The 24,922-nt window shown below is 43.1% G+C and overlaps 1 protein-coding gene across 1 annotated transcript in view; it reads left to right on the top strand.

The window, feature by feature from the left end:
- Positions 1-24,922, top strand: part of ROBO1 (roundabout guidance receptor 1) — a 607,752-nt gene that overhangs the window by 496,394 nt on the left and 86,436 nt on the right. Inside the window, exons 7-14 of the mRNA XM_088442732.1 lie at positions 5,743-5,867; positions 8,945-9,116; positions 12,177-12,382; positions 16,960-17,041; positions 19,420-19,588; positions 19,686-19,852; positions 23,102-23,223; positions 23,500-23,731. Coding sequence (XP_088298858.1) covers positions 5,743-5,867; positions 8,945-9,116; positions 12,177-12,382; positions 16,960-17,041; positions 19,420-19,588; positions 19,686-19,852; positions 23,102-23,223; positions 23,500-23,731 — 1,275 coding nt within the window. The remainder of the gene's footprint in view (positions 1-5,742; positions 5,868-8,944; positions 9,117-12,176; positions 12,383-16,959; positions 17,042-19,419; positions 19,589-19,685; positions 19,853-23,101; positions 23,224-23,499; positions 23,732-24,922) is intronic.

Consider the following 24,922-nt stretch of genomic DNA (forward strand, 5'->3'; position numbering starts at 1 on the left):
GATAAGATCACTATGATAAAGTGTGAACTGGTCGCTGGCTAGTCCATCTGATGAGAAGACCTCCCCATCTATCACTGATAACCTGCTACATAGACTCTACGGCTTTACTTTGCTGATACGGTGACATCAGATCACTATGTAGAGGAACATAGGGGGAATATTAATCAAGAGGGCCGTATGTGACCACTGGGCTGCCAGTTGCCCACCGCGGATCTAGCTGTTAGGTTGCTTTCACATGGACTGGAACATTTTAAAGTAACAGCGTTCTAAAAACCAATATCGCACTGGCACAATTGTAATTCTTGTTGTGCACAAATCCTTGTTGTGTGACTTGGAGAATGGAATCACTGACGTTACCCATTAGGCCTTTAATAATGACATTTGCATATATTGATAGCTGGTATATATTGTGGTTAGTAAATGGCCATGTATTTAATTTTTATACTGGTTCTTACAGGTAAAAGCAAACTTATACCCATATCAGATAAGGGGCAAAGCTCATATGGAAACAGTTGCAAATTAAATACAGGTGGTATTGGCCATAGCAGTCAAATTCTTGGTTTCAGCTTATAAACAGCACTAGAAAAATAACAGAATCAGTTATGGCCAAAACCGCCATCTTTCTTTGTACCATTTTTATTTTTATATAAATGCCTCAAACTAAAGGTTATTTACAAACCAGACCAAATGGGGGCATGCAGATCAAATGCCATTATGTGACATAGAACATCAATGTGAATGTGTCTAGTTTATATTCCTCAATTATGGCCCATTTATATAGGTGATATGTGAAATAGCACGCCAAATTTGCATTTTCTAATGGTATGGGCTCTTCTTATGGTCTAGGCGTCATTGTGCACTTTCACATGTTATTTCATATTTTAATTAAGTTTTAGGTGTGTGGAAGGCTCCTACATGGTGGAAGTAACTGGTTAGAGGGTGGGGTACAGATAGTCTTCTCTTAAAAGGGCTTTCGTTTTGGAAGAACTTGGAGGAACCAGTAATCATAAACTAGCCTACCAGGGACACTCTATATTGGGAAGCACTTGAAAGGTGTATTTTAATCATTGTAATAAACACTGGTAACAAAGGACCTGATTCACTACGAATCGCTATTCTGCTTATACGCACCCAACTATGTTGCTAATATCAGCAGGCCCAAAGACAGTCTTTATGTCTCCTTAATCTCGTGATTTATTTCAAGCTTGGGTACGCCAGCCAAATTGGCATAATTCAGACACCCAAGACTATCTCATCATCTTGGTATTCATTAATCCTGCTGAGACTTCTGACCAGCAGCGATAAATATTACAGCTTGGGGTATAAATGAGGGGTATGGCTAAAAAGTATTTGTAGGTTGGAGTTCGAAATTACATTCTTCCTCTTCCCAAACATGCAGTCTGTGCGCAAATTCCAGGGGCTAGCTCTCCAAAGTGGGACATGCGGGTACATTTATGGGACCATTTATATAATGGACAATTTATACAATACGCAGTACTCATGTTTTTCAGTTTATAAATGACCCCACTGTGAGCAAATAAACTTTCCTCTGTAATGTAGAAGGATTTTATCATTCATAATTTTAATCAAATTTTATTTATTTATTTTTATTATTATTATTTTATTATTACACTAGAATTATGTGTGCCTTCATGAAAATTTTATGTTGGTTTTTTTTATCTTGTTAATTTTATCATTTTATTTTACGCATTTTCTTTTTGTTCCTTTTTATTTTTTAGTTGTGTCTGGTAAGTTGGAATTTTATTATACATCATTTTATATTCATCATGTTATCATGGCCGGAACACTCCCCCCATCCTCCTCCTCATTGACCTCCATTACCCACCAACCAATCAGCCTCCATGTTTCATTTGTCACTGGACACCCAGAAAGACCTGTGAGAGCACCATCTGCCCGAAAATATTGGTAATTGTGACAGAGTTAACAGGTAATAAAGACAGTGACATTTTCGTGGACATAAGAAAGAACTAATTTTTCAACTAATTAATATCAAACCTACCGTAGTAACAATATTAATAAATATATTGAATAACAAAATGTTTCTTATTTTAACTCTTTAACACATTTCAATTAACATACTTACTATGCAGTGTTTTGCAAATCATTCATCTAATGGTGATGACATCACTGTGGAATTGGTGCGCCTGCTGTCAGCACATAGCGGAGAGAGGGCCTGATTCATGTCCGGATGCTATTTTGGGGCTTAATGCAGTTTTTTTTTTTATTATCGGAAAACTGCGCATGGGCAGAACCAGTTCCTGCGATCTTGGTCTCAGATCCCCCAAGCCGCAGCATGTCAATGGGGCATGTCTGGCCAGTGTTCCCATAAACGGGTGCGTGTCGCCTCTGTTTTCCGGGAGTGCAGAGGCCAGGATATGCATCGGTGGATGCAGATTTCCTGGCCTCACAAGCTGCCAGCCTGAGTAAGCTGAATGTTACTCAGGCTGGCCAGTGCTGCCGCCATCGTGACCGATGGTCGCGATGGGGATCCAAGGCAGCATCCATCATGACCGATGGTCGTGATGGGGATCCAAGGCAGCATCTACGGACGCTGCACTCGGATCACTATTGCTGTCAGGAGGCGTCTGCTTCCTATGGACGCCTTCTGCAGTATTTTAATATTTGCTGGACGGTATTGCACAGCCAATATTGTGTGACCTGAACCAAAATTCCCGAGAATAAAGTTTAAATATAAAATATATATTTTTAGAGGCTTAAGTAACGTAACACTATTTTCCAATACTAAATTCATTGTTTACTCCATTTACTCCCTTAAGGGACTTTGCAGGTAATATCTCTGTTTGTAATGGTTGATAACAGATGTCAGTGGCTTGCAATAAAGTAAATAACAGGGTTACGTAAACTATAAAACATTTTAACTCCAGCAATGTAACGGGAAATCTTACACGTACATCTATAAATATATGTTCATATTAGAATAAATTAAAATTTTGCTTCAATGATCGAAAAAAATAAATAAATTATAATAATAGTAATAATAATAATAGTAATAATAATAATAATAATAAATAAATATATGTTGAAAAAACAGAGTTGGAATTTTACCTGTCAGAATCCAGCACTCGCTCTGAGTCTCTAAATATTTTACTTTGCTGAGAGAAAATAGTAAAGCATAAAGGCAAATGATTCCACAAGGGTGGGCATCAAAGCTGATTTGTCTGGTCGTCAAAACAGCCACATAACTGTCCTATGGCTCTAAGTAATTCTGTCTGGCATCTAATTCCACTGCATTGCTCTCATTTTCCACAACTGCTTTCTCAGCGCTTAAACACACTTTTTTTTTTTCCATGTGAATTTATTTTCCATTCTTATCCTGGCAAGTCTTTGCTTAGCTACTACATATTAGGTAACACTTTATGTAGCTGTTGACTTCCTCCTAATTTCTTACCCCTTTTATTGTTCTGTAAATGTGAAGTGTTTCCGTGAATTTTAAAAATTGTCAAACAAAACCATATTCTAAGTTACTGTCTGTTAAAAATATCAGTTCATTTAACCCTCAAGTGATGCCAGGACCATTTGTATCTGAATGTAAGAAAGACACGGTAACAGTCCTTAATAATGAATGCATTTATTTTTGTGTATCAACCTGTGCCGCAAACAGTCCCGGAGCAGGGTGATTTTGCCCCACCGATCACGTGACGTCACAATGTAATACCAAGGGGTCAGTGCCACCCACGCCAGGAAGTACAGCATTGCGGCTGTACAGCGGGGCCTCTATACAGGCCCAATGCGAGTGTCGTGGAGCAGTGGTGGTGCTGCCTCCAGGGCCCTGTGCCGCAGGCGAGGGTACAGCTCACACACTCCTAGTTTACGACCCTGGCCACAAATCACACTTGTTAATTCTCCCGCTATGTCCTCTGAAATTTCCAAATCACTGGGAAAGTTTGCAGGGCAGGAGCTTGATGAAGCAATTTGCAGCAACTTGCACAGGCAACATTACTGCTTTCTGCTAGTGGAAAAGAGGAAATTCAGTTCTACTGTGCCGGCTGTGCACATGGCTGCTTATTAACGTAAGGAATCTATGTTCGCTTTCCTGTGCACCCATTTGATAGCCAAGGAAAAATGAGCGAAGAAACATCGCAGGGGGAGTGCCATCACAGTCATATTATTAAAACATTGCAGAGCATTGTATCACCCCCCCTAAAGCTCTGCTATCCAGTGCTAGAATTGTCCTGAGTCTGTGTTTTGCCATACTAACTGCAGGTCTAGTCTGGTGCCCTAGAGTTCAGCCAAACTTACATTGTACGACCCAGTTGCCATGACTTACTGTTCGAGTCACCACAATGTTTGGTAAATTCTCTTGGCCATGGACTAAAGTGATTCAACATTCACCAACAAAGCCATGTGTAATATAGTACATCATTTCCTGATGCTTGTATAATACGTTTATTATACACTTCATTTGTACATAACAATACATAAATGCTAAGGAAAGTATTTTATTCATTCAAAGCTAAAGCCTAGGTCACAAATCTGACTCCCACAGCAAATCTGTGCTACAGTCATGTCATAACATCCATTGACACAGTGGAGGCAGCCATATTATTGGTTGGACTCATTTCTGAGCCTATCGCTTCTCTACACCTACCAGTATTGTAGGGGAAAATACTAGGACATTATTTTTCCAATTCCCTGTGATGTGCTCAACTATTTCCAAAATGACTAAAAGCCTTGTCTTTTAGATCTCGATAATGTGAATTACTGGAGGTATAATTTACTAGGAACCAAAGTCTCACGAATACTGGTTATGTCTGCAGTACCTGCAGGCTCTTGATCCCATAATAATTCATATAGACCATACCTGCCTACTTTTTGGACCTTCAAGGTTCAATCGTCAAGTGCTGGGTCGGTGTGATGATTTGTTCGTGCCATACTGCTTCTGCTCTCCGCTGCTCCATGTGATGCAATTGGCAGGCAGCCGGAATGTCGTCTACTCTCTTGGGAGTCCAGGAAAACTCCACCATATTCGGGTTCCTGCTGCACGTTCTGGGAGTGTAGGCAAGCATGATGTAGGGATAGCTGATTCTATAAGGATGTAGAGAGCAGCAAAGCTGCCATTACAATATGATACTTGATGTACAGACCTCTATCTTCAACCAATTTAAAATAAAGACCCCAGACATTGACTATTTGAACTTTTACCAAACCAGAAAATATCTTTCCTCGCACGGCCTCAGTGCAGATTTAGTGTGCTTCATTCCCAGGTGCAGAGGCACGTTCCCCATCTAACGTTAATGTTACTGTAGCATATGGTTTTTTACACATCCTGTTTACTGTTATACAAAGTGACCTTATAAACCATATAAACCAACTAAACAGGAACAAGCTGGTAGAGTTTACGCTTATGGCACAAACAGATGTTCGGTTTTCAATCCCCATTCATGTTATTCACGTGCCGTTCTGAAAAGTCCTATTTTGTTAAAATAAATAGAGTGCAATGCAGTCCCCTGGCTTCAGCAGCCAAAATGGACTGGGAGTGAGCATTAGAAATAGCTATGACTTGCAGAAGTCCATAGAGAAAGCAGAATTCTTTATGAACTGTGATACACCATGGCTTGTCAGCCGTGTCAGCCTCTCAGGCTATAGGGTTTCATAACATTCTGAGCCGGCTAAGCAGAAGAAGACTCCTGTACTGTCTCACAGGTTAGTGAATAACAAGATAAGGCTTTTATTGATATTTTTTCTGTTTTTTTTTTTTAGAGCCTCCAAATTTTGTGGTGAAGCCTCGAGATCACGTTGTTGCGTTGGGGCGTACGGTCACGTTCCAATGTGAGGCGACCGGGAATCCGCAACCGGCAATCTTCTGGCAAAAGGAGGGCAGCCAGGTAATGTGCGTGCGTGTGTGCGTGCGCACGCGTGTTTTTTTAAACCTTGTAATTGATTTTCAAATAACCATGAACTTTCAATTTAATGCGTCGTCTCATTTGGTAACGCCTTCTACTCCACAGTCTGAATAGAAACGTTCAATGAATGTATCGCCCTTTAAGCGGCGTAGGGAGTCACTGCAGCTGATTTGCTGCTGTGCATGATTACTTTGCTAGATTTGGATATCAAAATGTCTGTCAGGGAGCTAAGGAAGCCACATACATCATTAACAGCAGCAGATCCATAAATGATCTGACAGGCACAATTTATTTCACGTGTGACTTATATTATTCAGAGATAAATAAGGGTTTGATTACATCTGTTAAAGGTCATTCATTTATCAAGCAGCTAGCAAAGATTTCTCATTACACCAGTGAGTGTTATGCAGCTTCGTGGTTATGATACAGCTTTTAAATCACATCTCAGGGAAATATGGTATTTTAATGAATATTTTTGTAGCGTTAAATTAAACCAAAAATTCAGCAATGTAGACAATAGGTTTAGTATGCCATTGTAGAATATATTTCATTAGTCATTTATAAGAGTCTATATTCTGTGTTTTACAGTCTGCTAAAGTTTTGTATTATTACAATAGATGGAATTGGAGGGTTATGGTGGGTACACATGGTACGATTTCTACAAACGATATGAATGATAACGATATCGTTCAATGATATATCGTTCATATCGTTCACTTTTATGCAGTGAACGACCAAGGATGCACATTCCCGCATGAACGATAACGATATCTATGATCGTCCGTACATGCAGGCCAACTTGCACGATATCGTCAACTTTGCCTGTTCAGAGATGTGTCAGGATGACTTCACTGAAAGATATCTTTCAAGTTGTGGCTGGTACAGATCGTACTGTGTGTATGCAGCTTAACTACTGCTCATCTGAACTGTTTATAGTAATTGATAATATTTATTTCTTGAATGGCACCAAAGCTGTAACAGTCACTCTTGGTTATAAAAGACCAGGCATGTCTGTCGGAATGATAATAGAGTTCACCTTACCAACATCTTGCAAGTAACAGTAAGAGGTGGATCATCCATTATGCATCCTAAGCGCTAGCCTAGGGCCCAGTCAGCCCTCAGGAGCTTGTATTACCTAAAATATGTTTTATGCTTTGGGGTATGTTGCATATGGCCTCATGGGGTCTTTATCAGGCCCTGTGTGTATGATTTGAGATGTGTACTCATACACCTAGCCCCATTACGCCATGTGGCGTGAGTGAGCTGCCAGGCCCCGTACAGCTGTGTTTGCAGGGAGGGTATATTTCACCCGAAATTGCGACTAAGACACACCAGGAGAATGCACTGATTCATTTGATATGCGACACTTGTATATCTGTGTGCGTCCAAATATGTACATGAAACACAACGGAACTTGGCGTGGACAAAATATGTGATGTGTATCAAATTAACCATTGCAGCCTCCTGGTGCGTCACATTGCGAGTAAGACATTTCCAGTGGCGTCACAAGGGGGGTGCGGGCTGTACCCGGGTGTCACCCACCGAGGGGTGACACCAAAATGCCGACTTCTGAGTGACAGGAGTCGGGTGTTGCTCTGTAGCATTACGTGTAGCATTCGGCTCCCGACACAGTGAGGGAACCGGCACTGCACACAAACTGGTCCCCGAGGGCAGTCCGTATCTCCGGGATCCCCCGGAGTGACACGCCCCTGTCAGCAAGACCACGCCCTGTCAGCAAGGCCACACCCCCTGTCAGCGAGGCCATGCCCCATGTCAGAGAGTCCACACCTGCATATTTTCAGGTGAGAGAGATGCAAAGACACGTGGTGCAAGCAGAGTCACATGGGACCTGGCGCGTCGAGAGGGCCTATGATCCTGCTTTGTTGTCTTATAGCATTTATGCCTACCTTTTTGTGTATCGCCCTGGCTTCTCTTGTAATTAAACTTTATCTTTTGTTTTCACTTCTTCTCTCGCCCCAGTGATGACAGTTTTGGATTTGTCAGTGGGGAAAATAGTGTGTTTTTTATGTTAATGAGCCTAGAAAAAAGACTAAGGGCCGTATTCAATTAGTATTGCAGCCGCGATACTTTTTCACATGCCGCATTTTTGTCCGACTTCGCGTGTTTTAGCCACGGAAACTTGCCCCCGCTATTCGCCGTATTCAATTCCAAAGAACGCGAAAACGCGACCCGGCGAAAGTCAAACAGGCGAAAAGTGCTTTCAGAAATGGGGAAATCAGCCTGACACCCCCCAAAAGATGCACTAACATTGGGGATCAATCTAGATGCCCCCAAATAGTCCTGCTGAAGGTATTTGGGGTACTTAAATGCTCTCAATAGCTGCTAATTCGCGTCTTTGCACAAGTGGTGAAGAATAGCATTTAGCAGTTTTTTGGGTGAAAATAAGTAGTCCCAGCAAATTTGGGGTACATGAAAATGGGTGCAAGCATGGTTAAAAATCGCAAAAGTGAAGTTTAAAAAAAACACACCTTCAGCAAGCCCCTGCAAACTAAAAAACACCCCCCCCATACTTGGAGACCTCCCAAAAGCTTATTTCGCTAGTTTTTAAGGTTGTACCCCGACTTTGATTTTTTTGTCCGCCCCTTTTTCGAAGTAATTTTTTGGAGTGCTCTTCACGTTTGCACCCCAAAACAGCAATTATGCACTTTTTTTTCACCACCTATTCATAGGCGAATCTTTTTCGCCTTTTGCATTGCGTTTTCGCGTCCGCGAAAAGTATTTTGAATTGAATACGGCGCTACTTTTCCGCCTGGCAAAATGACGTCATCGGCTTTTCGCGTCTAATTGCATATGGCCCATAATACAATATAAGGGCTCGTAAGCACGGGTGGGTCCATGAATGAAAACGTGTGCACATGTCAAAATAAATGCTGTACTGTGACCTATTACAGCAAATCAGATTATTGTTTCAATTTTACATGCCACATTGACACCATTAGAATTATTTGCCTTAGGTCACAGTACAATAATGTCTTGGTACCATTACACAGAGTTGCATTATCACTGACGTTGCTTTCTTTCCCCCCTGTCGTTTGCAGAACCTGCTCTTTTCCTACCAACCACCGCAGTCTTCCAGCCGATTCTCCGTCTCTCAAACCGGTGACCTCACTATCATAAACGTCCAGAAGTCTGATGTCGGCTATTACATCTGCCAGACGCTAAATGTGGCGGGGAGCATTACAACAAAAGCCTATTTAGAAGTTACTGATGGTAAAGTACAAACAGTTTCTAACTCCAAAGCTTTCAAGGACACAGAATTCCCTTATCTGTGTAATCCTTTCTCCTAAAAAACAGGCAGTCGTTCCAAACCTCTCCTTGTTTTACAGCTTTCTGGATAGAGCATGCTTTTAATTAGTGCTGTTTGGGTTTCCTAATTGGCTTTCAGTGCCAGGAGTAGAGATTCTGGCTTCCCAATCTCCGCGGTTGGCGCTCAGTATGTGACTTTTGTGCAAACTAATGCTAATATTTTGTCTACATTATCGCTGGAATTAATTAAGCTTTGTGATAAAACCGTTTATTGATGTTTAAAAGAAATGTAGTTGGAATGGATTGACGCATAGCTGAAATGCCAGTCCAACCAGTGTTCATAAAAGTCACACTGTGGTTTTGGCGCTGTTAAAGATGGATTCAATATAGCCATGTATGAAAGGGATTCTAGGACGGGTCCGACATCTGTTTCCTAAGTTCTATTAAGGCGGCAGCTGCCAAAAGAGAGCTCTGCAAGATTATAGCACGCAATAACGCAATTTGCCATGTGGATCCTCTATTTAACCCATACTAACCTACTAATAGACACCTATAGCCCATTTTCATAATGGTAAAAAGGTATCCTGCAGTATATAACAGTTGTTTATCTGGTGGCTTATACTCATGACGATTTGTGGCCACCAACCTCCCTTATAAAGTCATTATCTAGATTATTTTGTGACGTGTACTAATGGGTATGCAGTCAGGAAGCCGATGGTCGAAATGCCCAGGAGTTAGGGGCTCCTGGGGAGGACTTAGGGTTAGGCATCCCCCCGGGAGGCTAAGGGAAGGGGGGTTAGGGTTAGGCACCCCCAGGGGAGGTTAGGTTTAGGCACCTCCTCCCCCGGGAGGGTTAGGTTTAGGGTGTGGGGAGGGGGGCTTAGGTTTAGGCATCCCTGGGGGAAGGTTAGGGTTAAGCACTTGGGGGGAGGTTAGGGTTAGGCACCCTTAAGGGAGGGTTAGGGGGGGAAAAGGTTAGGGATACTTACCCATACATGCCTACCCTCCCGGTTTTCGCGGGAGGCTCCCGATTTTTCGGGCAACCCCCCGCACCCCCGGAAGGGTAGGCATTTCTCCCGCATTCTGCCCACTTCCTAGTGAAGTGGGCAGAATTAGGAGAATACCTGCGGCAATCGCGGGTCTCCGTGAAGGGGGCGGGGCTTAAGCTGTGATTCTGCATGAATCACAGCATTTGGCCCCGCCCCCTATGTAAATTGTGCCCAATCGCGGCAATTTTACCGCGAGGGGGCGGGGCTTAATGACGCGATTCGTCAAGCCCCACCCCCGTCGGCCCCCTGCTGCTTCTCTTACCCGGGCTTCTCCCGGGAAGAGAATATTAAAGGTAGGCAACCCTGTACTTACCCTGTCAGGATCTGGTCTTTTCTAGCTTCCGGCGTCGGTATTAAATTATATTATTATAATACCGATGTAAAAACTCTTATGCACAAACCTGTTTAATGTTTCAAATTTAGGCTCTAAAATCTAGGTTTGTTCTTGTAAAAGAGCCCCTATGCCTGATTGCAGCAATGCTGTACAGTAGGTGGCCACTGGTGGCCCATGTCTGACACTTGTCAGTTAGACCATACACATGGGCACTTATGCTTCTGTCGGGCATACTGTACAGTTGGAGGTAATCTATAAACCTATTCTTTACTCACCCAACCCTCAGCAAGTTATGGAAGGATTTGGGAATAGTCCAAAAGGTTGACGCTCCTTTTGTCATGTGCCACACTTACTTATTAGAGCTAAAATATCTCTGCTAGCACTTACCCCAAGATCACAAGGGACTATCGCCCTTGGGGCAACTTGGGGCTTAAGCTGGGTACACTTTAGGACAACGGATCAGCCATCCGGCCAATCCGCCGTCCTATCAGATGATTGGCAAGTGCATACCCACTTACCAATCTTCGGCCTGATGTGTCGTGCCTGACATCACAACTGGGTGGACATTTACATGTGCCCGTCCAGTTGTGAGGTCAGTCGCCGGTGGCCTCTGCAACAAGTGTACGGGCGGTCGGCTGACCGCCAGTACACACCCCGCGATGTGCTGATATATCTGTAGATATGCTGCACAGCCGACACGCTCTGTCTGTGAACGACGTCGTTTATAGACATATCGCTGGTACACACCCGCCGTCGCGCCCTGCATATAACACCCATTTAATTGAAAGGCCAATATATCAGCCAGTGTGTACCCAGCATTAGTTAGTGGCTTGGCAATTGTGCGTAATGCAACCATTCCTTCCTATTATCATACCCCATTCTCCATCTCCTTATTCCATCTCATTCACAGGTTACCTGTATTTCACATATTGCATGGCCCCTCTCGCACCTGCTCCGTCAGTAAATACCGTTATTCTTGCTTTACCCACATAAACCCCTAACAGTCACAATAAGCCATTATACTTAGTACCAGTAAATACCGTGCTTAAAGAAATTGAGATGCTACTTTAGAGGGATTGTATTATTGAAAACACAGATGCCAAATCTGAAATCAAGAGCTTTGCATCAGAACTATATATGTGAGAAGTGTGTTAATGTACATTTCTTGCATGTCATCCAAACATCTGTTTTTGCATTAGCGGAGAACGGGTAAAAGCCGAGAAGCGGATTGTTCCGTGATGAACTAATGTTTTTCTTTCACCCCACTGTGTCATTTTTGCGGAGAAGAACGGTGAAACTCTATATTTTGCCACTCAGCACTTCAAGCTATTAAGTTATTGGAAGTGAATTGCAAATTCCTGTTTCATTTCTGAATCTGCCTTTTTTTTTCCTCTTTAATATGATGCTTGAAAAATGCCAACGAATTTCTGAACATCATTTGCTTCAAACAAGAGATACTGTCAGTATTATGTGTCGTGCTTATCATGAACATTCTCCCTGAATAATGCATGATTCCTACTTTAATTACTTGCTTAATTATCTTTAGCTTCGTTCAAAGCCTACAGCAACTACTGTTGCTTGATTGATTAGAAAATTGCTTCCAGTTGCAGACATCTATTTCCTGTTATTTCCCTTTGGCAGTGGTCGCTGACCGTCCTCCTCCAGTTATTCGCCAGGGTCCTCAGAATCAGACAGTAGCTGTGGACGGCACTTTAGTCTTAAACTGTGTGGCTACAGGAACTCCACTTCCCACAATCCACTGGAGGAAGGACGGGACACTTCTAACGACCCAGGACTCTCGTATTAAACAGCTGGACAGCGGATCGCTCCAGATAAGATACGCTAAGGTACACTCCAATATAATATAATGTTATTATGTCATTCTATGATGTCAATCTGCTGTGAAGTATAATTGCATTATCCTATGGGTGTCTTTCAACGATTTGGACAACATGCTGAAAACAGTGTTTAATGTAGGGGGGTATGTATTACACCTCTCCACCATTGTCCTAAAAATGACTATTATTTGCAAAAGCTGATAAAGTTATTATTAAAAGCATACTTTCACATTAACATTCGAAAACTGAATTACCTAACGCCATACCTGCCTGCTCTCCCCTGACGCCCAAGAGACTCTCCAATTTCTGAGAGTTCGTCCAGGCTTCCAGGAAGAGCAGACAACATCCTGAATTGGGTCATCAAGACAATTCAATGCCGCAAATCATTGCACTGTGCCCAAGGGGTGTCGCCATGATCACAACACCACACCTCCTGCACTTGCCCCTAGACCTCCCCTCGAATATCTAACAGAAGGGAGATCCATAATATTGGTGGGTATAACTGACACTAAACTGTGTGAAAGTCTGGAGATCATAGCAAGGTGCTAGATGTGCTAATACTTCTAAAAATTAAAGGTGGAGATGTTGCCCATAGCAACCATTCAGGGTTACAGTATCTAGTACATTTTATAAAAATGACAGCTAAATCCTAATTGGTTGCTATGGGATACACTTTTTTTTTTTTTAGAAGTTTTTGTAACTAATCCACCAGATGTATGCTAATGTTAAATGGTTTTCCTTTTTTTAAAAAAAAATATTATTAAATATTTATTTTTATGTACCGTATATACTCGAGTATAAGTCGACTCGAATATAAGCCGAGGTACCTACTTTTACCACAAAAAACTGGGAAAACTTATTGACTCGAGTATAAGCCTAGGGTGGGAAATGGCAGCATCTGGTAGTGCCCAAAGTAGTAATTCCCCCTGGTTGTGCGCCCAGTAGTAATCCCTCATGATAGTGCCCCCAGTGGTAATCCCCCCTTTCAGTGCCTCCAGTAGTAATCCCCCCCCTGGTAGTGCCCCCAGTGGTAATCCCCCCTTTTAGTGCCCCCAGTAGTAATCCCCCCTGGTAGTACCCCCAGTGGTAATCCCCCCCTGGTAGTTCCCCCAGTGGTAATCCCCCCTTTTAATGCCCCCAATAGTAATCCCCCCCTGGTAGTACCCCCAGTGGTAATCCCCCCTTTTAGTGCCCCCTGTAGTAATCGCCCCCTGGTAGTGCCCCCTGTAGTCCCCCCCCCCCCCCAGTAGAGAGAGATGTAATAAGAATTTAAAAAAAAAATCACTTACCTGAAACTCCCGCTCTTGGTCCCGCCGCTAACAGCTCCTCCGGCCACTTTGCATGGGAGAGACGTCATTAGTCACGGGGGTGCTTTTTCAGCACAAAAAATGTGCTTAAAAACTCGGCTTATACTCGAGTATATACGGTATTTATTAAAAAAAGTGATCTTATATGTATCATTTTTGGAGTGTTCTTCTTTTGTAGTGTAAACTACTTAATTTAAATGTATTCTGCATCGGCAATATAAAACATTTTCCTGACCTTAACGTTGACTAGTGACCTTGGTAAAAAAAAAAAAAAAATGTTATATATATTTATATAAGGATCGCCCAACTTCTACTGAGATAAGAACGTCTAAAAAAAGAATACAGTTACAATCACTGAGGATACCATCAGTAATACCCCTTTTACACCGGAGCTAAGATCCAGGTTATTACAGGGTTAACCTGGGTAGCTCCTTGGTGTAAAAGGGGACAGGGTTGGATACCCGGGTCGAGTGACCTGGCAATCCAACCCAGGTAACTTGCAGGGTTTAACACAGGAATGACCCGTGAAACCCTGCAGTGTAAACGGCGCGATCTGGGTCACGATGACCTGGAGCGCGCTGCATGCCGGTCTATTGGCCGGCTTCAGTGGCGCTTGGAGATGACATCATCTCCAAGCGTCCACTTCCATGCTGTAAGAGCCGGGTCACTGCAGACCTGGCTGCAGTGTGAACGGCGCCAACTCGGGAATATCCTGGGTTGGCGCCAGCTAAATTCCAGGTCTGATCCGGTTTGGAACCCTGTTCCAGCCTCCGGGTCAGATCCGGAATTTAGGTATAAAAGAGGTATAAGATATTACCACTATTACAGCAATTGTATTACACAAACCTCCTCTGGGTGCTGAGTCATACACATAGGCAGTGAGAAGGTACTTTGACCAGTGGGATCAGAAAGTATAGACTCATAGCTAAAGGAAATAGGGGATCAGAGATGTGCTGTAACCACACAGCCATTATGTCTTTAAACCATACTTGCTTATTTAAAATTTTTCCCGGGAGAAAGAGAAGCAGGTGGACGTTGATGGGGGGGGGGGGGGGTGCTGACAGTTTAGGTTATTAAACCCTGCCCCTTGCTGTAAATTGCCACAAATAGAGCCTACTTAAATAGGGGTGGGCCAAATGAAGCGCAGCTTGTACGATCACGTCATTAAGCCCCGCCCCCTACTCTGGGACATCCGATAGGAAGTGGGCAGGAATGCAGGAGAAGTGCCTACTTTACAGGGGGGGAGGGGTTACCCAAAAAATCGGGAGCCTCCCGCGACTTCCGGTAGAGTAGGCATGTATGCTTTGTACACAGCGGCCATTATAAAATGCCAATGCTGCAGGAGGCATCTTGTGTATGCAGACGCCTCCTGCTGGCCCTCTGATCCACTTCTGCGCCCAAAGATGCAACATTGGATCATCTGCGTGACCATCGGTCACCTGAGTAGCCCTCTGGCACACTGCTGAAGCCAGCGAAGCCGTGTCTAAGGACCCAGCAACTCGCTTCAGCACGCCCAGAAAACGACACGCCTCTCGCTGCCCCCAAAAGGGTCCAAGGCACTGTGATATCTTCACATGCACAGTGCGGTGTCTGCAGGCGCAGATCTCACACCATCTGAGATGTACATAAATCATCATGTCTGCATACATCTCTGTATTAGACCCTGTCTAATGTAAATGACAGCAGATACTGTATTATCAAATTACTGCACATTAGAGCAGACCATTATCAGCCAGTAGTTATTCTCGGGATGCAATCGGGAAGCCGGCTTTCCGACTGTCATATCCCGGCAAGGGTGAAATGCCCGGCGTCTAGATGTAGACGCCGCTCATTTCACCGACGCCGGGAGACCGGCGCCCGGCATCCCGATCGAAGGGATGCCGGGCGCCGCGAGCGGACAGCCGCGGGGGGGGGGGTTAGGTTTAGCGCACCCGGGGGGGACTTAGGGTTACGCATCCCCCCCCCGAGCAGTATTTCATACCGATTCCTTATTCTCCCCAATGTCCAGTGACAGCACGGTCCTAGATATAAAATATCTTTAAATACCCATCACATAAATTATTTATGCACTTAACAATAATGTCTTTTAAACAGTATGTCATGTATTCATATAGTACGTTAAAATGCTTTGCTTAGTTGATTACACTATTTAATTCAAGTCATAGATAATTAATGCAACTTTAAGTCCATTTAAAAAAAAATTATAATTACGTGTTATGAATATGCAGTGCTCCCTATCACTATAACACCATCACTAGGCTTTTACAGCGACAGGGAAGATTGGCACTATATACTGCATGAGGGAATTATTCACTCTTAATGCCCATTTGTAGCTGGTGGTAGGCAACAATTGTGTCTATGCAAATCGCACCTCTCAGTAAAGCACATGTGAAATACAAATCTCCGTATGTAGAGTGAATCAAATTTCGGTTTTGATCCAATTTGAAGAAATTTGCAGTAGAGTTGTGATTGTGGGGAAATGTATTTTTCCTATGCACAGCAGACTCTTGTTAATAATAGCTCGGAACCACACTATGGTCTGAGATGGACAGTATCTATACAACAAATGTAACTAGAATGTCAATTCAGGTTCTGTTAAGGAGTTTGAACAATTACATATACTGTATAAGTGAATTACTGTATTACCTGTAGCTCTTTTACATAACTGAATTTGCGTTTAGGGGTTTATTGGCCCTTTAAATGTCACTATTCACCATTATTATTTATTTATTGGTCCTATTATGTCCACACATCTTATATTTACTCTTTCCGTATTTACTTGGAAATTTTTTAAATTGTTTATTTCCGCCAAGTAAAAACTCAGCTTTGGTTTGTTGTTGTTGTTGTTTTTTCATCATCACTGTATTGTGATTACTTGAATACTAGCAGCATGTATTATTTGTGGTACAATGTGAATATTAGCGGAATAACAAATAAAAGCCTAGACCCAATGACCGCAGTTTAAATGCCTGTTGGCGACAGTTATAATCCCACACTCGCTACTGCTTCTGTCCTTTTGACATGAATTTACTTTCAGCAAATGTTTGCATGTGTAATTGTGTAATTAGTCTGATAAACGTTGTTATTAATTCCACTATACAAATAAAATAATGTATTTTGCCACTTCTTTGATGTCAAGAAACAAATTGGCTCCCTGGAACAGCTAATAGCTCTTTTATTCAAGCCAAAAGCATCTTCTGTTATACAGCGCGGTAATTGCTTTTCTAGCCCAGTGCATCTCTGATCACCCCAAATACTAATTTCAGGCTTTCTTTTCAGTTAAGTGACACAGGCCGGTACACCTGCACGGCATCCACTCCGAGCGGGGAGGCCAGTTGGATTGCATACATTGAGATTCAAGGTAAGAAAAAACAAAAACTGTCACCTGTATTTCAGTCACATTCTCTATTCCAGTATTTGTTGAATTCATACTGCTGCTAAAACATAGGTTCTTTACACAGGACCCACTTCTGTCTTTTCCCAGAATTTAGTGGCATAGTAATGCACCAAGAACGATATTTTAGTGCTGCCTGTTGCAATTTAAATTGTAAGTACAGTGTTGTGAAAAAGTTTTTGCCCTCGTCCCGATTTCTTTCATATATTTCATCAGTTTTTAAATGATCATTTCATTTATTGAAAGAAAAAAGCTCACCTATGGGAAAAACTATTCCCCCCCCCTAAACTTAACACTTGGTTGTGCCAAGTTTAGTAGCAACAATTGCAACCAAACGCTTCCGATAACTGGAGATCAATCTTTCTCTTTGCCGCAGAGGAATCTTCTTGCCAGAATTGCTTTAATTCAGCCACATTGGAGGGTTCTCAAGCATGAACTGCCCATTTATGGTCCTGCCACAGCATCTCAATTGGATTCAAGCCAGGACTTTGACTAGGCCACTCCGAAACCTCAATTTTCATTCTTTGAGCCATTCAGAGATATACTTGCTCTTGTGCTTTTAGATAATTTTCTTGCTGCATAACCCAATTGCGTTTGAGCTTCAGATCATGGACTAAAGACCGGACATTCTCCCCTCAGAATTTTCTGGTAGAGAGCAGAATTCATGATTCCATCAAATACGGCAAGTCGCCCAGGTCCTGAAGTAGCAAAGCACCCCCATGCCATCACACTACCACCACCATGTATGATTGTTGGTACAATATGATGATCTTATTGTAGGATGCTGTGTTAGCTTAATGCTAAATATATGGCGTATGGGAACGGTGTCTTCCAAAAAGTTCCAAAGCACATTAGCCCAAAAGGCTTGTGTGTTATCAATTTGTGTTTTTGTAGACAATGTAAGACATGCCTTTATAGTTTTTATCTTGCTACTTTCCCATGCATACCATTTTTGCCCAGTCTCTTTTTTTATGGTGGAATCATGAGCGCTGACATTAACTGAGGTGACTGGGGTCTGCAGTTCCTTACATCTTCATCTGGGTTATTTCGTGATATCCTGGATGTATCGTTGATGCGCTCTCGGCTGAATATACTGTATGTGTCCCAGTCACTTCTTGGAAGATGCACCACTGTTCCAAGTTTTTTCCATTTGGAGATAATAGCTCTCACTGCGGATCGTTGGAGACCTAGAGCCTTAGAAATGGCTTTGTACCACTTTCCAGACTGATATATTCCAATAACTATCTTTCTCATCTCGCCTGGAATTTCTTTTGATGGCGGCATACTGCGCTGCTTGTTGAGACCTTATAGCCAACTTCTATTGAAGTGATGTTTAGAATCAAGAGGGCTGACCCTAATCAAACCTGATTGTGTCTAGTCTAATTAAATGCAATTATCAATTCCGTTTGGTTCAATGCTTGATTGAGTAACTAAGGGGGCAATTACTACTTAACACAGGGCCATTTGATATTGGTATAACTTTTTTTTTTTCCTTCAATAAACGAATTGATCATTTAAAAAAGCTATTTTGTGGTTACTCAGGTTGTCTTTGAGCCTGATTCACTACCGATCGCAACTGCGATTATGCACGCAAACGGACGATTGTTGCGTACTGCACACGCGTATGCAGCGCACGTGCGCGAACCGGCCACTGTGATCGGGACTGCGATCGCAGTGACTATGTAGACCCATCGCAGAGTGATTGACAGAAAGTACCATTTGTGGGAGGTGACGGGAGAGTGGTCAGGGTAACGCAGGCTAGAGAGTGCTTTTGAACGCCATTGCATGGGCGTGCATAAATTATCCACTGCGATGCCATACACAGCCTGAGGCCTCATAGCGTGCGCTGAAGTTAGCAATTCCTGAGTGAGGTCAGAGCTTATGCAAGTGTGCGTGAGGCTACGATGGTACTCGATTGTACCGATGGTTTCACAGTCTTGCTAAACATTACGGATGTGTGTAAGGTAAAGTGGGCGTCCATATGTTGTGCTGTGATGGCATAGTGCTCGCAATGGATTAGCATATCATCGCAGTTGAACTGTGTGCGTAATAGCTATTGCAATCGCAGTTGTGATCAGTAGTGAATCAGGCCCTTTGTCGTATATGCAGTTTTGTTTGATGATCTGAAACCAAGTTTGACAAATATATAAAAGTAGAAGAAAGGGGTCAAAAACTTCTTCATCCCACTGTAAAGTTACTTTAAAAATTTTCAGCCATTACTTTCCCATGGAGAACTGATCACTGCGATATTGTCATTTCATATAATTTTGTTTTTTGACCTTACAGGTTACCCAGCTACCAATGTGGTGTCATATTTAATCAGTTATCATTTCTCTTTTCTTTAGAATATGGTGTTCCGGTTCAACCTCCGCGAGCCACTGATCCCAATCTTATCCCAAGCGCTCCTTCAAAACCTGAGGTCACCGATGTTAGCAGGAACACAGTGACCTTGTCCTGGCAACCAAACTTGAATTCTGGCGCAACACCAACATCGTACATTATAGAAGCCTTCAGGTACTAGACAAGTCGAGGTCACCGGTCATTTTGCAGACTTTTTCTGTTTTTTTTTTTTGCTGTGATTGGTTATATCGGATTGTTATTATTTTTGTAGCCATGCATCTGGAAGCAGCTGGCAAACAGTGGCCGAGAATGTCAGGACTGAATCTTCTGCTGTTAAAGGCCTGAAACCCAACGCAATCTACCTCTTCCTAGTGAGAGCAGCTAATGCATATGGACTAAGCGACCCGAGTCAAATATCTGACCCTGTAAAAACACAAGGTATGCAGAACTATAGGTAACAGCAGTTTAGGATGTAAAAGTACCACTAAACCTAAAGGGTTGGGTATGAGATTCCGGTGGTCGGGATGCCGCTGGTCAGAATACCGACTGCTGCATCCCGACAGCCAGAATCCCGACACCCATAAGGAAAGAAGGTAAGACTAACCCCTACCCCTCCCCCCCACTAGAGCCTTATCCTAACCTCCCCCTCCCCGCACCCTAAACCTAACCCTCCCCCTAGTACCTAACCCCGCACCCTAACCCTCCCCCTAAGGCCCGATACTTACCTTAGTGATACCAGCAGATTCTGGTGATGGGATCCCGACGCTGTGGGGATTTCGGTGCCAGTATTTCAACCATCGGCATTCCGCACACCAGGATGCTGACTACATCCCAACCTAAAATACTTACTGGCGCTTTAACTCTTACTTTGCGCAGCTTATGTTACAGCGCCCCAAGCCGGCGCATACTGTATGTGTTCTGCCGTGCATGTGCACAGCAATTTAAAGCAATCGGGTTACAGCTTTCATTACTGTAACACAGAATAGAAAATGAAAGCGAACATGTGATTGGTTGCTACGAGCTGCATCACATTTATGCACATTGTACTTATTTACGTAAAAGAGCCACATAGTGTCATAGGAGATGTTACTGCTCCTAACTGCAGAGCGCAATGGAGTGAGACCAGGTAGATAAATATGGTACACGTAGAGGCTGATGCAAGCTCAACACCAGTTGGCTGTAATTTTGCAAGCACTGGACTAAATACATATATTCGCCCATATACAGATTTGTGTACATCCCTGTGGCCGGGCCTATCCATAAGTTTGGTTTGATAACCGTCATTATCAGAGCGCTCTACTGAGGACGATTACTCCACACCACGGTTAATACTACCCCGAGTAATCAGGGTTTTACTGTAACACCAAATGCAGTTAAATAAAACAATACAAAAAGTACAGTATACTTGCATGATTTGCATGGCTATATTGTCCTGCATATTACATAATAGTATACATATTTTTCCTAACGTGCATGTTACAGCTTCAAAGTGTTTTTCTGTTCATTTCATTTTAAGCTTTATTGAAACATTTGCATTTATATTATGTAAACAGAACAAAATACTGTTAAGGTCTAGAGGATATCATAAGAAAAAAATAAATAAGGGGTCTATTTACTAAGCAGTGTTAGGAGAAGTGAAGAGTGAAAAGTGATAAGGTACCAGCCAATCAGCTCCTAACTGCCATGTCACAGGCTGTGTTTGAAAAATGACAGTTGGGAGCTGATTGGCTGGCACCTTATCACTTTTCACTCTTCACTTCTCCTAACACTGCTTAGTAAATAGAGCCCTTGATCGTGTTTGAACTGAATTCTTGTCAATATAAATGAGTATTCATCTGTTAATGAAATGCAGCTACAGGAGATGAGAATTTGGTAGAACTTGTGATCATGTAATTCATTAACAGATTTACGTTCCCAGCGACCTGTTCAGTGGTGACGCCGAGAAAGTGTATCCTGATGTAACAGACCAACTGCACTCTGCATTTCATTGCTGTAGACCACTGAAAACTATAACTATTTCCTTTTTTGTTGTTTTCAGCCCAGCATTTATATCATTGGGCTCCTGACATTTAATGCTATTGTAGAATTGGGACATTTTGAGTTGGCCACAAACCCAATTTTCTGCTTTTCTTCCGGCAAATGTTTTTTTTTCTTCAACGGCGCATACACAGCGGCAATTCTTACACATCTGTGACAACCCAGACGCATTTTGCACTTACGGCGACTTTGCACTAAGCGGGGGTGGAACATAAGATGACGGGAGTGCCTAACCGCGGACAAAGGGACTGACTCAGAGATGGACAATATTGCAGAGGCGCACACAAGAAGCTGTGCAATTCCGTCCATCTCAAATGCAAATGCAGCAGGAGGTGTCTGTAGGAAACAGACACCCCCTTGCTGCATCTGCGATCCCAGCGCTGCATCCGAGGTCGCAGCCTGAGATCACCATCACAACCATTGTGACCGATGGGTGCTCCTTTGGCAGGCTGCGGAGGCTGAAGCTTACTGCAGCCTGACAGGGTCTTGGCAGCTGCGAGACCAGGAAATCTGTGTCCACCAACGCAGACCCTGACCTTGTTCCTCCTGGAAAATGAGGTGACGCCCCCATTTCCCAGGAACGGTGGCCAGCCACGCCCCCCGCTCCACCCTCAAAACTCAGAAGCATGTAAAAGCCAGAATCGCAAATGCAGTGACACCAGGAGCGCCCTCCAGACTGCAGCCATAACAGACCCCCAGAGTACCCCGAGGATGTTCCATGCAGCGATGTTGTTCTACTCGCTTGTGCCTTGAGGGGCATAGCATGACGTCATGCACTGAGGGGGCGTGGCCAGCACCGGGCTGGTATACAGTATTGGCCTACTGATTTGTCCACATACATCTATCCTCCGTGCGCTACAAGTTTGCGCTACACATAATGTGGGAGCTCCGTGTGACTCTGCTTTTGTGCGACTTTTTACCTTCAAATGCATCTTATTCGCACAGTGATGTGAATATTTAGCACAAGCAGCTTCTGCTGATTAAAATGATATGCCATACAAAATAGTGGTTGCTCATAATAAACATAATGGTATTTGACAGGTGCTTGTAAGGGGGGCGGTTTACTCTGAACTACAAGGAAAAAAAGGGATTCCCCCCAGCACTCTGCAAAAAAACTTGGATACTACATGATAATAGAAATTCAGAGGTATTTGTTGCATACATTTGCAAATATATGGTTAAGCGCCCGGTCCAGCGTCATATTATAAAATGATACGCGGCATGTCTATATTCTGTGAGCGAGTGCCGATGTATCTGCATACGAAACGCTACGTTACAGTGTCACAGCCGCTGACACTGTAACGTAGCGTTTCGCATGCAGATACATCGGCACTCGCTCACAGAACATAGGCATGCCGCGTATCATTTTAATCAGAAGAAACTGCTCATGTTACCTATTCGCATCGCTGTGCGAGTAAGACGCATTTGAATGAAAAAAGTCGCCCAAAAAGATGCTCTGCGCTACCAAGTCACGGGACAGCATGGCGCTACTAGTAGGGCTGTTTAGCACGCATGGAGGGTAGATATTTATATTTTCCGAGCTGTGTATAATGAATTGTGATGTTTTATCGTAATCCAGGAACCAAAAATTTTGTCTGGAAAAAAAAATAATTTCAAAAACTGTAACATTTTTACATTTAATGATTCCAGATGTCCCTCCTACAAGTCAGGGTGTGGATCACAAGCAAGTCCAGCGAGAACTTGGAGATGTGGTTCTACACCTTCATAATCCAACCATCCTTTCATCCTCTTCAATAGAAGTGCACTGGACAGTAAGTAGATATAAATACTTGCGTGGCCGGCCGCGCTCCAGGGTAACGTGCAGGAACACACATCTTCCCTCAGAGAGGACAAAGATGTCGCCGTAATGAAATGTTAATCACGGGTACAAGATAAGCTTCATGACATTACAAGATCTTGACTTTTTTCCTATTAGCATTTAAATTGTTCCTCGTTCCGAAATGCCTGGAATGTCAGTATCGCAAAGTACACATTGCATCAGTCATCGGGGCTGCTAAAGTTGCATGTGTTTATCATCTCTCCCACAGGTGGACCAGCAGTCCCAGTACATTCAGGGTTACAAGATCCTCTACAGGCCGAGCTTAGACAGTCGCGGGGAATCTGCTTGGTCCATATTTGAAGTCCGCACCCCTGCAAAAAACAGCGCAGTCATCCCTGAACTTAAAAAAGGTGTAAACTATGAAATCAAGGCCCGTCCTTTCTTTAATGAGTTCCAGGGAGCCGACAGCGAAGTACGTTTTGCAAAGACCCTGGAAGAAGGTAACACACTCTCTCTCTCTCTCTCTCTCTCTCTCTCTCGTTATTCAAGGTTACGCTGATTACTCCTCCAATGTTTTTTTTTTTTTTTTTCATTTCTGGAAAAGCTGTGCAGATATATCAAGGTAATCATTTTGCTGATTGGAGACGATACATTTTAAAGGGAAATAGGATCAGATACCGTAACTGTGATTTGTTTACATGTGTACTATACACTGTTTACCCGAAACAAAAAGATTGGCTTGATTGGAAGAGAGTAATTTGAAAATATTCATATCGTATCTGCCAGGCGGCTTTGAAAGACTAGCTGGGAGATGTGTCAAGCCTTGGAGAGAGATAAACTGGAGATAGATAAAGTACGAACCAATCAGCTCCTAACTGTCACGTTACAGGCTGTGCTAGCAAAATGACAGTTAGAAGCTGACTGGTTGGTACATTATCTCTCTCTAGTTTATCTCTCCAAGGCTTGATACATCTCCCAGCTAGTCATTCAAAGCCACACTATGATACATCTTTGATAGATCTCTACCTAGATTTCTATTCAAGTTAATGTGTCTAGTGGTGGCATTCAGGGGATGGGTACGGAATGCCGGCGGTCAGGATACCCACGTTCAAAATCCTGACGCTGGCATTCAGACAGGGTTAGGATAAAGACACCTGTCGGTCGGTATCCTAACCCTCCCCCTCTCTCTACCCCTAACCCTCCTTCGCCGTGCCTGAACCTAACCTCCCCCTTAGTTCCTAAACCTAACCCCTCCCCGCACCCTAAACCTAACCCTCCCCATAGTGCCTAATCCTAAATCCTAAACCTCCCCCTAACCCCGCTACTTACCTTTGGGATTTTAGCGGTCGGGATTCCGGCGCAGGCATCTCATGTGCCGGGATATTAACCGTATCCCGCGTTCGGATATTTATGTCTGATAAGGGCTTTGTGAATAAAACCACAATGCACCATAGCAGTATTTTCCCAAAGTGTGATACAGACAATAAACATGTTAAGACAAGTCGAGTGCGATGATGATACGTGAGTTAGCAGAATCATTGATTTAATTGTAAAATGCGCAGAATGAGTATGTTCCCTATCCAGGGGGCTCAGGGTGACTGCATGTGTCAGCGGTAATGACTGGCGAATCATTGTGCAGTCATTAAAGCCTTTTAAAGATCAAATGGCGTTTTAAAAAAACAGTAGTTATA

Source organism: Taudactylus pleione, unplaced genomic scaffold (genome assembly GCF_031769625.1).
Source record: "Taudactylus pleione unplaced genomic scaffold, aTauple2 ptg000316l, whole genome shotgun sequence".
Classification (NCBI taxonomy): Eukaryota; Metazoa; Chordata; class Amphibia; order Anura; family Myobatrachidae; genus Taudactylus; species Taudactylus pleione.